The 12,810-nt window shown below is 46.5% G+C and overlaps 1 protein-coding gene across 3 annotated transcripts in view; it reads right to left on the reverse strand.

The window, feature by feature from the left end:
- CFAP100 (cilia and flagella associated protein 100) overlaps positions 1 to 12,810 on the reverse strand; it is a 38,570-nt gene that overhangs the window by 8,682 nt on the left and 17,078 nt on the right. For all 3 annotated transcript variants that reach the window (XM_005288423.5, XM_065550909.1, XM_005288422.5), the window contains exons 5-11: positions 10,828 to 11,020; positions 9,592 to 9,659; positions 8,685 to 8,848; positions 7,299 to 7,379; positions 4,254 to 4,435; positions 3,978 to 4,170; positions 2,066 to 2,135 (exon numbers count right to left, since the gene is read on the reverse strand). In XM_005288423.5, the coding sequence (XP_005288480.2) occupies positions 2,066 to 2,135; positions 3,978 to 4,170; positions 4,254 to 4,435; positions 7,299 to 7,379; positions 8,685 to 8,848; positions 9,592 to 9,659; positions 10,828 to 11,020 (951 nt within the window). The remainder of the gene's footprint in view (positions 1 to 2,065; positions 2,136 to 3,977; positions 4,171 to 4,253; positions 4,436 to 7,298; positions 7,380 to 8,684; positions 8,849 to 9,591; positions 9,660 to 10,827; positions 11,021 to 12,810) is intronic.

Raw genomic sequence — 12,810 nt, forward strand, 5'->3', positions numbered from 1 at the left:
TCAAAGCACCCAAGTGCCTGAAGAGATGGGGAAATGAGGTACCAAGCTGAGGTGAATCTGAGGCACGCATAGTTTGACATTGGACCAGGTAAGAAGCCACTATGTCCCAGTAAGAACCCATTATATTCCTCTCTCAACATTCCCTGTCTTCACCTCCCTGCAGTGAGGGATTGGAAGGTCCTTTACGGCCCTTCGCCCTCTAATTATTGCTCCTAACGTCCGCATGGATGAAGGTTAAGAAAGTAAAAGATTAAAGACAGCCGCTACCAATAAGCTGCTTGAAACCAGCCATAATTGATCCTAGACCAGTGTTTCCCAAACTTGGGACGCCGCTTGTTTAGGGAAAGCCCCTGGCGGGCCGGGCCGGTTTGTTTACCTGCCGCATCTGCAGGTTCGGCCGATCGCAGCTCCCAGTGGCCACGGTTCGCTGTCAGGGAGCTGCTGAAAGCAGCGGCCAGTACGTCCCTCGGCCTGCACCACTTCCAGCAGCTCCCATTGGCCTGGAGCGGCGAACCGTGGCCAGTGGGAGCCACGATCGGCCGAACCTGTGGACGCGGCAGGTAAACAAACCGGCCCGGCCCGCCAGGGGCTTTCCCTAAACAAGCGGCATCCCAAGTTTGGGAAACCCTGTCCTAGACGATGAGAGGTCATGACTGAAGCTGAGCAACAGTGAGCATATCAACAATGCAGGGTTCCAGCGATAGCTGAAGTTGGAACAGACGGCTGAGAGAGCCCAGGCCCTCCCTCTGCTCTTAGCTCCTAACACCTCCTGGGACCATATACTCTGGGCAGCTTGCCACCCTCAAATGAAAAGAAAACCTCACATGATTTTCTCCTTGGAGAGAGGTGTGTGTGTGTGTGGGGTGCGGGGAGAGAGAGAATTGCATGACAAATGCCAGTCACATCAGTGTGGTGAGGAGGGCAGCGTGAGAACCTGAACAGAAGTAGTTGAATTTTAGATCCATTTTAGGATGAAGCTGGGTACGTTGTCAGCCAAAAGGTAAGTAAAGGGTAGCTGCAGCCACTAACAAACCTTGCTCTGTGCAACCCTACTGCGGTGTAACATCCTTTAAGCAAATGTAGCAATGTGCTTCTCTGTACAGACGTACTGCTTGCAACAAGTCTGGGCAGCAAATATCATATTTGGCATCAAAACAGAAGTTTGAAAGTACCTCTTCGTTCAACAACCGTCAACATTTTTAGTACTTAAATTGCACGCAGACGCTATGTTCTAAGTTAGAATGAATGGGTGATGGGACAGATTTTTTTTAAAAGGTGGAGGCTTACATGCACAGATACAAGTGTGCAATTGCACACCTGCTGTGGTGGGGCAGTTACTACAGCTGCAGGCACAAATGGCCATTTAGATGGCTGAACAGTCATTTGTGCAATAGTCAAGTCCCACATATAACTGCAGCTATTGCAACTTTGAAAATGTTGGCTTTAAATGGACATCTGTCAAGAGCAGGCTTCTGTTTTTTAATCCTTGCCTGTTTTAATGAAGGGGATTATGAAAAGATGAGATTTAAAAAATCTAATTCACCATTTATGCTGAGAATTTACTTTTCTGCATTTTACTCTGTTCTGTCATTGGTCAGTTTCATTTTTGTCTCCCATGAGCTAGCCTCCATGCTGTTTTTCTTTGGGTTTGCTGCATTGTAAGTGGCATGGGGAGCAGATGCTGAAATTTAAGGGGAACAACCACCACCTCTATTTACAGTTGTTAAAAATATCTCTTTACAAAACTTCAATTTTGGACTAAAAAAAATCACTTTATAATAACAAAAATCTTAAACACATAGTATGACTGGTGGCAAACTGAGTTGATCCTGGGTCTGCTAAAGGCAAAGGAAATCAATTATTCCCTTGGTTCAGATATTTCTATTACACTCATCACTAAGATATCCTAAAAGAAAATAAGCATGCAGTGTTGTAATAATTAGATACAGGAACTCCACATTTCATCAACTAATGGTTGGAAGGTATGGGAAATCAGCAAAACAAGCCACAGATGGAATGAGAAGACAGGTATAATAGCTGAGTAGTTCAACGCAAGGCTACTGACCTCATCCTCGTCCTCATTGTCAGAGAAGGTTGTACTCGCCTTCTCCTCCGTTGCTAGGGCGGCAATGCTCCTGAAAAGGTATTTCCAGTGACAGGCACTTACAGAAATGATTGCTTAAGCCATGTTAAAGGAGATCTTGTTAGCTAGTAGCCAGATTCCTAGTGCACTTGCTAAGTTAGTAACTGCAAACCACCTCTGGTTGTACCAGTAAATAGCTGGCAAATTACATTTCTTGTGCATGTTACCTATCTGATTTTAAATATTAACATTTGCAGGCCTGGGTTCTTTCTAGGCTGTTATTTGTTTTATGGTATCGCTAGGAACCCAAGATATGGACCAGGCCCCATTACGCTAACTACTGTACAAACAGAACAAAAAGATGGTCCCTGACCCAAAGGACTGCCATTCTCAGCCTTTCTGGGTTCCGTTCAGCAGTTGCAGAGCCATTCCCATTGGTATTGCAATGACAGTCCTGAACTAAAACCACTGATTCTGAACACCCCCAACCTTTAAGGGGGTCTGGGATCCAGCTGTGGATGCGAATTTGGCAGCTGAGCCCTGCTCTCTATAATGGGTTGAATCAAGGGCTTGATCCAGTGGCCTGTGGAGCAGCAGAATGCATAGTATGGAGTGGTTCTGCATGTGTGCTCTATACAAGCTGGTTGCAGCAGTGCTCCTAGGCAGAGCGGTTTCCACACAGCTGGAGCCATCTGCAGAGTGTACATCCCTGTCCCCTATACCCTGCGCACAGGAGAGAAAGTGGGCAAGTTGAAGGCATGGCAGAGAAACATATTCCTAAGCAGGACTCCCGGGCCATTAATGAACAGTGCAGCAGTTTATTTCAAAGCTCCAGCGAGGAATCAGCCCCAAGTGCATGATGAAGAGCAACAGGGTGAGAGACATTGGACTGATGCCAGCAGCAGATTCTACTCATCAGCCTTGCTGCTGCTGCTCCAGGCACTCTCTTCCATGTCCTCTTCATGCCACGACGGGGCAGCTTCAAAACTCCCCATCAGATCACTGCCTTTGGGGAATTTTACAAATGGATCCAGATCCCAACTCTGGGGATCGGGTCTGTCGCTAAAGGTAATATTCTAAAGTCCCACGTCTGCAGCCACTATGTGCCGAATAGCACTGAGTCAGGCAAGTCGTCCCATTTGATTTCGGGGCGGGAGGGGGGAACGAGAGGGGGAGGGGGACTCATGTAAGTGCTGCTCATTGTAGGGGTACCAAAATTGGGTGACCAGAATACACTTCAACTGGAGGAAAAGGGAGCTGCCCTCAAAACAACAAATTTCACCAGAAAACTACTATTAGTGAGGTTCTCTTCCCTTAGGCAGACTGGCAAATAATACCCAGTGACCCACGCAAACAGGTAGCAAACACCTTTTCCTGCATGGTGAAGCTGGCCTTGTCTATACTCCCCTCTTCCCTTCCCTGCCTCTCTGCTTCTAGGTTGCTCTGGTTATGGGGAACCCACACCTGGTACAGGGAGCATTATTCTACCTGCCTCCCAGCATACATTGATTACATCTTTAATTAGTCAGGATTATAATGCACGTGACAAGTAGATACAGTGGAGCCCTCTTTTGTTGTGGGACAAATGCCTTTTGCCCTAGAATACCACTGGGTGGCGGCCTGAGGAAACAAACACTTTAGCCAAGTGCTCAGCTGGTGTACGTTGGTGTACATCTGTTGAGATCAACGGGGCTATGCCAGTTTACAGCAACTGAGAATCTGGCCCTCTGACATTTTGACTTGCTCTAATAAGAGAGCCAAACGCATTAACTGGATGCTTTTCCTAAAAACACAGAAGGTAAATAATACTCACACATACCTGTAGCTACTGTCATCTGATTGACAGCTCTCCTATATTTACATCCATCGCCTTCACCAGGTGTCTCATACTTACTGTCGTCTTGTCTGCTGGGATTTCAAGTTTTGCTTTGAGGGGCTTTTGCCTGTCCTGAGGGATTCCCTTCTCTGCATGATTTGGCTTGGGGACCTCAGATCAGGTCCTCCTGAAGAGAAATCAACACTCTGACGTCCTGTATAGCCAAGATAAGGCAACTTGCCACGTCTGGTTCGGGGTGTTGGATCCTGGCCTGAACACAAGAGGAACATATCCTTAGAAGGGGAGGCTGCACACAGCGAGGAATGGCCAGAAACACTTCTTGGGAGAACTTACCCTTGGGCGTGATGGGAGAAACGGAGATTTTTTCTTCTTTCACTTCAGAGGACATTTTCATCGCCTTGGTCTTCATCTGCTTTTTTTCATACTCCTCCTGCCACTCTTTTGGAGAAAGCTGGTAGAGGAAGTTCTTGTACTTCTTGTACTCCTTCAAAGTGTCTTCAAACCTGGATATCTCACTAGGACGGAGGAGCAAACAGGTTGCACTAGGTTTAATAGCACAGTTAAAAGCACCATTCTGAAGAACTTCTATCCTGAAATGCAGCTCTATTCTGACAGCAACTATGTCAATATGGCACTGTCTCGCTCCACAGACCCGCTCCCTGTGTGCATTCAAAGTCTGAGCCGCAGACTCAAGGCCAACAAGTTTTTAACTGCTGTTAGACCTGCACAGCTAAGAGGGAGTGAGCTAGCATCCACATATTTCTTCTTGTGCATCCTCAGCAGAATGGGTCACTCATGCACAGGGGTCAGAGTACATTGATACAGGAGGGGGGACTCTCAACACACCAGCCAAGGAGAAGGGGGAGCTATGGAGAAGCCCTGCCTCTTGAAGCTAATGAGAAGAGGGGAGCTCTCCTTGGCTTTTAGTAGAAGAGAGGGTCTTCACTCCCCCAGTCCCATCTAACCCCTACTTTAACCCCTGCTCCTGTGAGAGTCCAGTGAAGGCACCTGTAATAAACAGATGTCCTCAAGGGCCTAATTTGGCCTGTAGCATCTTTAGTGGTAGTGGAGATGATGGATGAGATTGAAAGAACCCAGCTTGACTCTGAGAACCCAGCCTGGTTTGCAGGGCTGGCTGTTGGCAAGTTGAGCAGATGTCATTCAAAAACCAGAGACAAGGCATGGAACCCCGCGCAATGCCTTTTTTACAGAGCAGAAGCACACTTTAATGGCTTGCAGGAATCACGCGTAGACTATTTGAAATCCTATAGCCCAAAAAAAAAAAAAAAGTTAGGCTGGCACAGCACATGGCTAGGGAGACAGCCTGTGTCACATCTTCCACTGAATCAGTTCTGAAGCCACCACTCAAATTAGGCACCTGTAAAGGCTCCCTGACGAAATTCTGGGACACAATATAGAGCTGTCAGCTGAGAATCAATGCCAGCCCCTACAATACAGGGCTCATAGGAGGAGAACATCTTTCAGTTAGGAAAGAGTTCCTGTTACAGGCTCCCAGGAGGGGGGTTATAAACAAGCTCAGGACTGGCTCAGTGGCCCAGTAAGAGTGCTGCCGCATGAGAGATCGGAAGATCCAATTCACATTCTGCGTTGCCAGGGTGGCTGGGCTGGGAGTGCCAAGGTAGCAAGCTTAGTCTTGCAGGTTTGGGGGAAGGGAACCTTTATGGCTGAAAGATGGAGCAGTGTATTAATGAGCTGCATCCAGTCATCCTTTGCTGGGCGTAAGATCTCTGAGGATGGAGAGAGTAATGAGTGGAGTGAGAAATTAGGTGTTTGGAGGACTCCCTAATCTCTCCCTCAATGAGGAAAACCATAGCTTCATCCAAGTTAGAGATAGAGAAGACTTACTGGATTATCTTCCCTGTGCCAAGGTCAGGCTTGTTCCCTGAAGTGTATCTTCCATGAAAAATACCATAATAATATCTTTGAAACCTCAGATCTAAGTGAGTCAATACTAGAGATGGGGACAGACCTAAACCTAGATATGGTCAGACCCAATCTTTTGGAAGTTTTAGATCCATTTCAAATGCCATTGCTCATACTCTGTCTCTACCCTCCTCTAGCTATTATACCAAAGCTATCTAGTTTCACAGACAGTGCAAAGTGTTCATCTACTATCCATAAGAACATAAGATCCATCGACTCCAAGACGCAACAAGTAAGGTAAGTGGGAGAGCAGATTTTCCTTCTGTCTTTGGAGATGAAGGCTAAGTTTTCTGAATATGAATGTACACAAAATGTGTACTGTATATACAATTACATGTCTGTTGTGTAATGGCATGTTAATGGCCAGTTCCGCAAATGCCTGATCGTTTGTTTAACAATACCCAATTTGCATACATAATTGAAGTAATTGGGCATGCACATTAGCCATGATATTGTGCACATTTTGGGGTGTGCATTCACACTTGGCCTGTTTTTAAAAACAAACAAACAAACTCAGAGAGTCTCCTGGGAGTTCCAATCAACTATGTAGGGCTTTGTGCAACATTCTAACTTGGGGAATGGTCAAACAACGCCCTCCATAGAAGAACCTGCAAAAAACAAAATATCAGATTGTGGTAGATATAATATGGGGAAATCCCTTTTATATTCCTGACTTGGCCAGGTTCTGCTCTTAGCGATACTAGGGTAAACCTAAAGTAGTGCTATTGAAATAGCATCATGATAATTGAGCAACTGCCATGCAAACATCTTGACACTCCAGTGAAGTCAAAAGAGTTACTCCAGATTTAAACCAGCATCAGTGAGCACAGTCTCAGCATTTTAAGGTAAAGCCAATGCACACACAGACAATCCCAAGTCTTCTCTAAAACTCTGTCCATGTTATGAGAGGACACTATCGAAGTTTAATAAAAAAGCTAGTTACTTGATCACCAAGCTTTAGTGCTGTAATTGGAGAAGCTCAACCTTTCCTGTCTGTGTGTCATACTCCAAAGCTAGAGGGTGAAATTCAACAGTGCCATAAACTGGTACATCAGTAGGGATTGCACCCACTTACACCAGGACTGAATTTGGCCCAGTTTTGATAATTCTCCCTGAGATTATCAGAAGAACCTGACTGAGCACATGGATGGGGTAACCTGCCACTCACACAAGAACATTTAAGGCCCCTAAAGTTTTTTTTATTTTTAGCACGAGGAGGGTGGCGCAATCGGCTCAATGTTATCGGATTGCATTACAATGTGACGACATTGCAACATGAAGTTGAATTGTTCCATTACACAGCTACTGTCTCATGACAGTTTGGCTTCAGATGACACAGACAGCACAAACTTGTAAAGGCGGCAGCCCTGAGGATGCAGCTCCATAAGGTCTGTTCAAGCTATTCAGTGACACTGTTCGCTGGGTGATCGTTACCTTTGAATGCTCATCATTTGTCCAGTAAGCTCCCGGATCTCGATTATTTTCTCGATCTTTGCTTTGGTTTCTTTTTCAGCACTGGGGAAGAATGCATAAAAATAAGATTGCAAATGTGCATAGAACCGCAGTTGTAGTGGGGTGGGGGAGAAGTGTATAGAACAGAGGAAAGAGATGGAGCGGACGGAAATCTTTATTATATCTGAAAATGTACTCTGCTGACTCTCTGTTGTGACATGGGGTCTTTTGTGATACTCCCGGTCTACTGGACTGACATCAAACTCATTTCACCCAGCTCATTGGAAATATGAATAAACCAAGTCACCTTTGAGCCAAGACCAGACCGGGGTGGGTGGGGGCGAGTGAATGGGGTTAAAGAATTTCAGGTCAAAAGGAATGTTCAAGTTTGCTATGAAGAGAGATGGTAGAAAACCCCATCTCCTCCCCCATTTCCCATTGTAATTTCAAACTTAAAAAAAAAAAAAAAAATTCTACCCAGCCACTGTTTCCTAATGTCTGAAACAAGGGGATTAGAACCAAGTGTTCCACCCAGGCTTCGAGTTACCAGTGACACTATGGTAGATCCATGTAAGCAATTATTATATTGCAATACTGGACTCAGAAAACGGAGGATAACAGTAGTTCTTGAAACATGGAGGCATGGGTAAGCAACCAGAGCACGTACCCAGGGATCCTGGCATGCTTGTATTCTTCTTGCTAGCCAGTGCTAAAGGCCCATGCTGCCACATCTATACTACCATTGTTACTTGTGCTAGCTAGATTAAAGCTATCATGGATAGGCTTGCCTGTGCTACAATCACAGCTTTACTTACAAATTCCCTTTGAGGTCCCTGAGGGCAGGACCTTTGCCTGGGGATTAGACTATAGTGGCATTGCTCTACTACAACCCTTATCAATGGGCAGGATGGTCGCCCCATCGACTAAAGCAGCAAGTGCTGCTGGCTGGAAAGGGGCACAGTCAGCATCTGTTTGAGGAATCTCCCATCAACCCCACTGCAGGTGTCCTCCCCCATGCAGGGCAGCAGTGGAAACAACCTTCACGGGGTGGTGAATCCCACCCTTGCACTCAAACTTGGCTTGAGCCAATGGTGTCGCTTGACTGGGCCGTGAGCCTACATGCTGATCAGTTTTCGAGCTCTGCAAGGGGAAGTCTAGATTCAGAGGGTCTGTGTGTAACCTCTAGCATGGGTACCCAAACAGATGTGCCCGGAGATGGGCATAAACCTGCCGCCTTGCCACGTGCAGAACGCCCAGTGATGCTCCTGGGAGCACTGTGTGTGTGTGGCAGGGACCATGGCCGTGGAGCCCCCATGTCCAGACATCCATGCCAAAGAGTCTACGTGTTGCCCCCACCACTTGCGTTACGTTTTCAGCGCCTGAGCAGAGTTTTTATCGTTCTCCTTCAGGAACTCGTCAAACATGGCAGCGTCCTTCTCCAGGTACTGTTCAGCCTTTTCCAGTTTTGCTTCCTCTTCTGCTGCTAAGCTTTCCAGCTTCTGAATTTCATCTCTCTTTATTGCCACAGCGTACTGAAATCAACCCAAAAGGGCAACACGGTGACTCATGCTACCTCCTCACTCTGCTTGGTTTCCTTAGAATTCTGGTTTAGCCTGGTTCTTTTCTGGCTGCTGCAACCATTGTTACATCAGCCACAAACATACACATGGCTTCACGCGGCAGCAGTGCCTTCTCCCTGAGGATCTCAAAGCACTTTGATCCCCATGTGCTGATGGGTGGGCTGAGACAGGGAGATGCGTAGTGAGTCACAGAGCAAGTCAGGGATGAAGCTAAAAATGGAACCCAGGAGTCCTATAACCCCCTTCCCTGCTGTAACCACTAGATAATACCATTGATTTCAACTGAGTTATATTGGCATAAGTTGGGAGTTGAATTTGTGAATCAGGTCCAATCTGTCCACACACTTACACTGTCATCATCACCGTAGTGTCCAAACACATCACAATCATTAATGAATTTATCCTCAGAACAGCCTTGTGCAGGAGGGAAGTATTATCCTCATTTACAGATAAGGAACTGAGGCAAAGGTAAATTAAGCGATTTATGTACGATCACATAGTAAATCTGTGATAGAGCCAGATATCCTGAGTCCCTCTCCAGTACCTTAACCACAATACCAACACATTCAGCTAATGAGGCCTGATTAGCACTTCTCTGCTTTAACCACTAGCCATGCTGCATATAAAACAACACACAAGGAAGGAGCTCAAAATAGTTTTTATATAAATCACATTCGTAAACCAAAGCCAAATACCTGCAGCAGAAACATCTGTCGCTTCTTGTCTATGTATTCATGGAGCGTCTCTTTTTCCACTTGCTGGTCTGAAAGCATGAGACAAAGTCGTGCAAGCTGGGGGTGGAACAAGTGGTCAAGGCAAAACACAGTGACCAAACAAAAGGAGGCGTATATGCAAAACCGCATTTAGTAGGGAGAACTCATTGGAATGGGCATGGGCATCTGCACTTGAGGCCTAAATGAGCGGGTACAGAATCAAGTCAGCTCACGCTGGGTCTCTTTGTCTGCTGGAGGGGGGGGGGGAAATAGGAAGTTAAATGGTAACAGAAAGTGAATTAACTTTGTCCTTGATTAGGACAAGGAGAAAAAACTCAGGAGGCTTCTGGCACTTGGATGTAGTCACAGGGTTGAATCAGGATAATTTCTGAAGCTGGGAGAACTAGATAATTAATTGCTTTAAAGAGCAGAGCTCTGAACCTTTGTGGTTTTCGGTCTTTGTTATTCAGGTTTGTGCCCATCACTGCAGTTAGTGTCAAAGCAAAAAAAAAAAAAAAAAATGGATTGCAAAGCGCGCAAAAGGAAAGGAGAATTTTACTTGCAGAGGTAAACGCTTGTACATGTATTTTAGCAACAAGGAAGTACTAAGGATACTGAGGTGGAGTTCCTGGACTGGTTCTCCAATCTATGACACTAGTTTTATACTGAGTTTAATGGAGTTACACCTGCATAAAACTGGTATAACAGAGTGGAGTGTCAGGCCCCCATAAAGGCCAAATCTAAATCACATCGCATTCATTACAAAACTCCTATTGACTTTCATGGGATCAAGATTTTGCCCTAAAGGCAGACAAATATAACTTGCTGGATCATGGTGGAATGGAAATATCTCCATGACCCACAGCATAACCTAGAGCCTTGGGAGCCCCAGACCAAGCTCTGTCATGATTCACACCCCACGCAACACCATTGATGACAACTTTTTGCACGGGATGTAAGATAAGGCAGAATTTGGTTCACTGTGTTGTAATAAATTTCTGTGTGTGCCACATATAAGCCCTTAGGTATGTACATATAGTAGAGACCAGATGCATGGATATTGGCAAGGTATGATAGACGACTGTGGTGCCTGCATGCTAGAGGAACTCAACTACGAGCTGCTTCTGAAGAGAACAAGAATATTTGCAACTCTCAACCCTTCTTTGTTACAGTCCCTCATGGAGCCTGATGGGATGTTAAGTCTAGCAAGTTCTCTACCTTTGGTAACTGCTATCTTCCAAGAGATACTTTCTTGGAGAGCTTTCAGTCTCTGTGCTTCTGCTGCCAGTTCTCTGTCCTCTGCTTCCTCCTCCTTCTGGAGCTCCTTCTTGAACCCTGACTGCTTGGCATTCATCATAGTGGAATAGGTCATCTTCTCATGGACTTTCAGGGTCTTCTTTCGCTCACGTTCCTAGGGGGAGACTTCAGTTATGTAGACAAGTTTTCCTAGTCAAATACTTTGTCCAGTACAGTCTTCAAATGACTCAAGAGATTACTTCACAATCTAACTGATCTCCCCATTAGGAAGCTTTTCTGATATTTAAATTTGCTCAGTTTCATCGTGATACTGCCTTGGAGCCACCCAAACAATTCATCTCATTCCTTGAAGCTTACACCCAGCCATGTGCACACTGTTGCTACATCTCCTCCCCTGCTAGATTTTAAATGTATGTATTGAGTGCCTCGTGTTTCCCTTTGTGGGTTATTCCTGAGAGGGGGAGTGGGGACTTGCTGAGTCTCCTTCTTCCATTACAGGGCTGGCATTTGACCCCCTACTCAGCAGAAGAGGCTGATCTCAGGGAACCTCTCAAATGTAAGGGACATCCACACAAAGGACTCTTGCCTTCACAGTGCTGCCTGCCTCCTGCAGCCTCTTGAAAGCACAGACCCTACAAGAATTGTACTACCATGGTCTCCTCTGTGTCCTTCCCCATTCGTGGATCTGGAGCCTGGAGGAAACCCCTCCAGGGCTGTGGGGAAGAAGGAAGCAAACCACAGAGCTGGCTCGCCCCAACTTCCAGGCCTCACTAGTCCTGCTCTTGAGGTTCCAATTCCTCTCCTCTTATGGACAGAAGCCTGGAGTCCTAAATTAATCTGTCAACCTCAGCATTCATTTAGCTTGTGGTCCAGCACAAGCCAGCATTAGTATATGGGCTCTCCAAGTCAAGGGATGAGTCTGATTAACTGTAAAACAGGAGATCTGTAAAACCCAAAGGTGCTACAGAAATAAGTAATTTCAGGAGCCTCCCACAGGAATGGTAAATCCACCATTATGTAAGCAGAGTCAGGATAAGCTCTACCCTGACATCTGGTGGTGAATTATGGCAAAGGTGGAAAAGAACTTCAGGGGCTGATCTTGTTTGCATAGGCACCCCCACCCGCCTAGCCTGGGACAACAACAACTGAAAGTGGTTACTTTGGCTGCTGTGGGATCCCCAGTTTATCTGTTATTGGAGCAGAAAGAATAAAGTGTTGTTACCCTGATTCTGTGAATCAAGGCCAGTGGAACTGTTGTATGACAGAGGGACTCACCAGTAACTAAGTAGCACTCGCTAGACAAGGGGCATGGGTTACAAAACCCAGTGAATTGAGAGAGGTTGGGGACAGGTATGTGCCCCTTTTGAGGGCCTGGAACACCAATTGCACTATCCCCTCTCTCCACTGTTGAATAGCAGAGCTAAGTTTGCTTCCATTAGGAGTCTAGCTAGAAGTTGCTGAACTGAATTCACTTTGGGCCAATGGTGCACCAGCACTGGGGCTCCCCTACTACAAGCTGAAATCCCTAAAAGAACTAAAATTGCTGAGCTGAGATCACGGAGTGCTGTGTTAACCAGTGGGGGGAGCCTGAAGATATATTGCTAAGCAGCTGGCAGAGCCGAGCAGTTTGTGGGACAGTTGGAGCGGCCCATGGAAGAGCGAGCGAGCGGAGCGGTGCGAAGCAGAGCGGAGCAGAGCTGAGCCATTTGCGGGGGCAGCTGGAGTGGCTCATGGGACGGCTGGTGGAGTGGAGCGGCTGGCAGAGCTGAGCAGTTTGTGGGACAGTTGGAGCGGCCCACGGAACAGGGAGCAAAGCGGAGCAGTTTGGGGGACGGCTGGAGGAGCGGAGTGACGCAGCGTGGCTGGTAGAGTGGAGCCATTCGTGGTGAAGGCTGCAGCAGAACTCCACAGAGAGGTGGGGCAGTCGGCCTCAGACCACGTAAG

The sequence above is a fragment of the Chrysemys picta genome, chromosome 7 (assembly GCF_011386835.1).
Source record: "Chrysemys picta bellii isolate R12L10 chromosome 7, ASM1138683v2, whole genome shotgun sequence".
NCBI lineage: Eukaryota > Metazoa > Chordata > Testudines > Emydidae > Chrysemys > Chrysemys picta.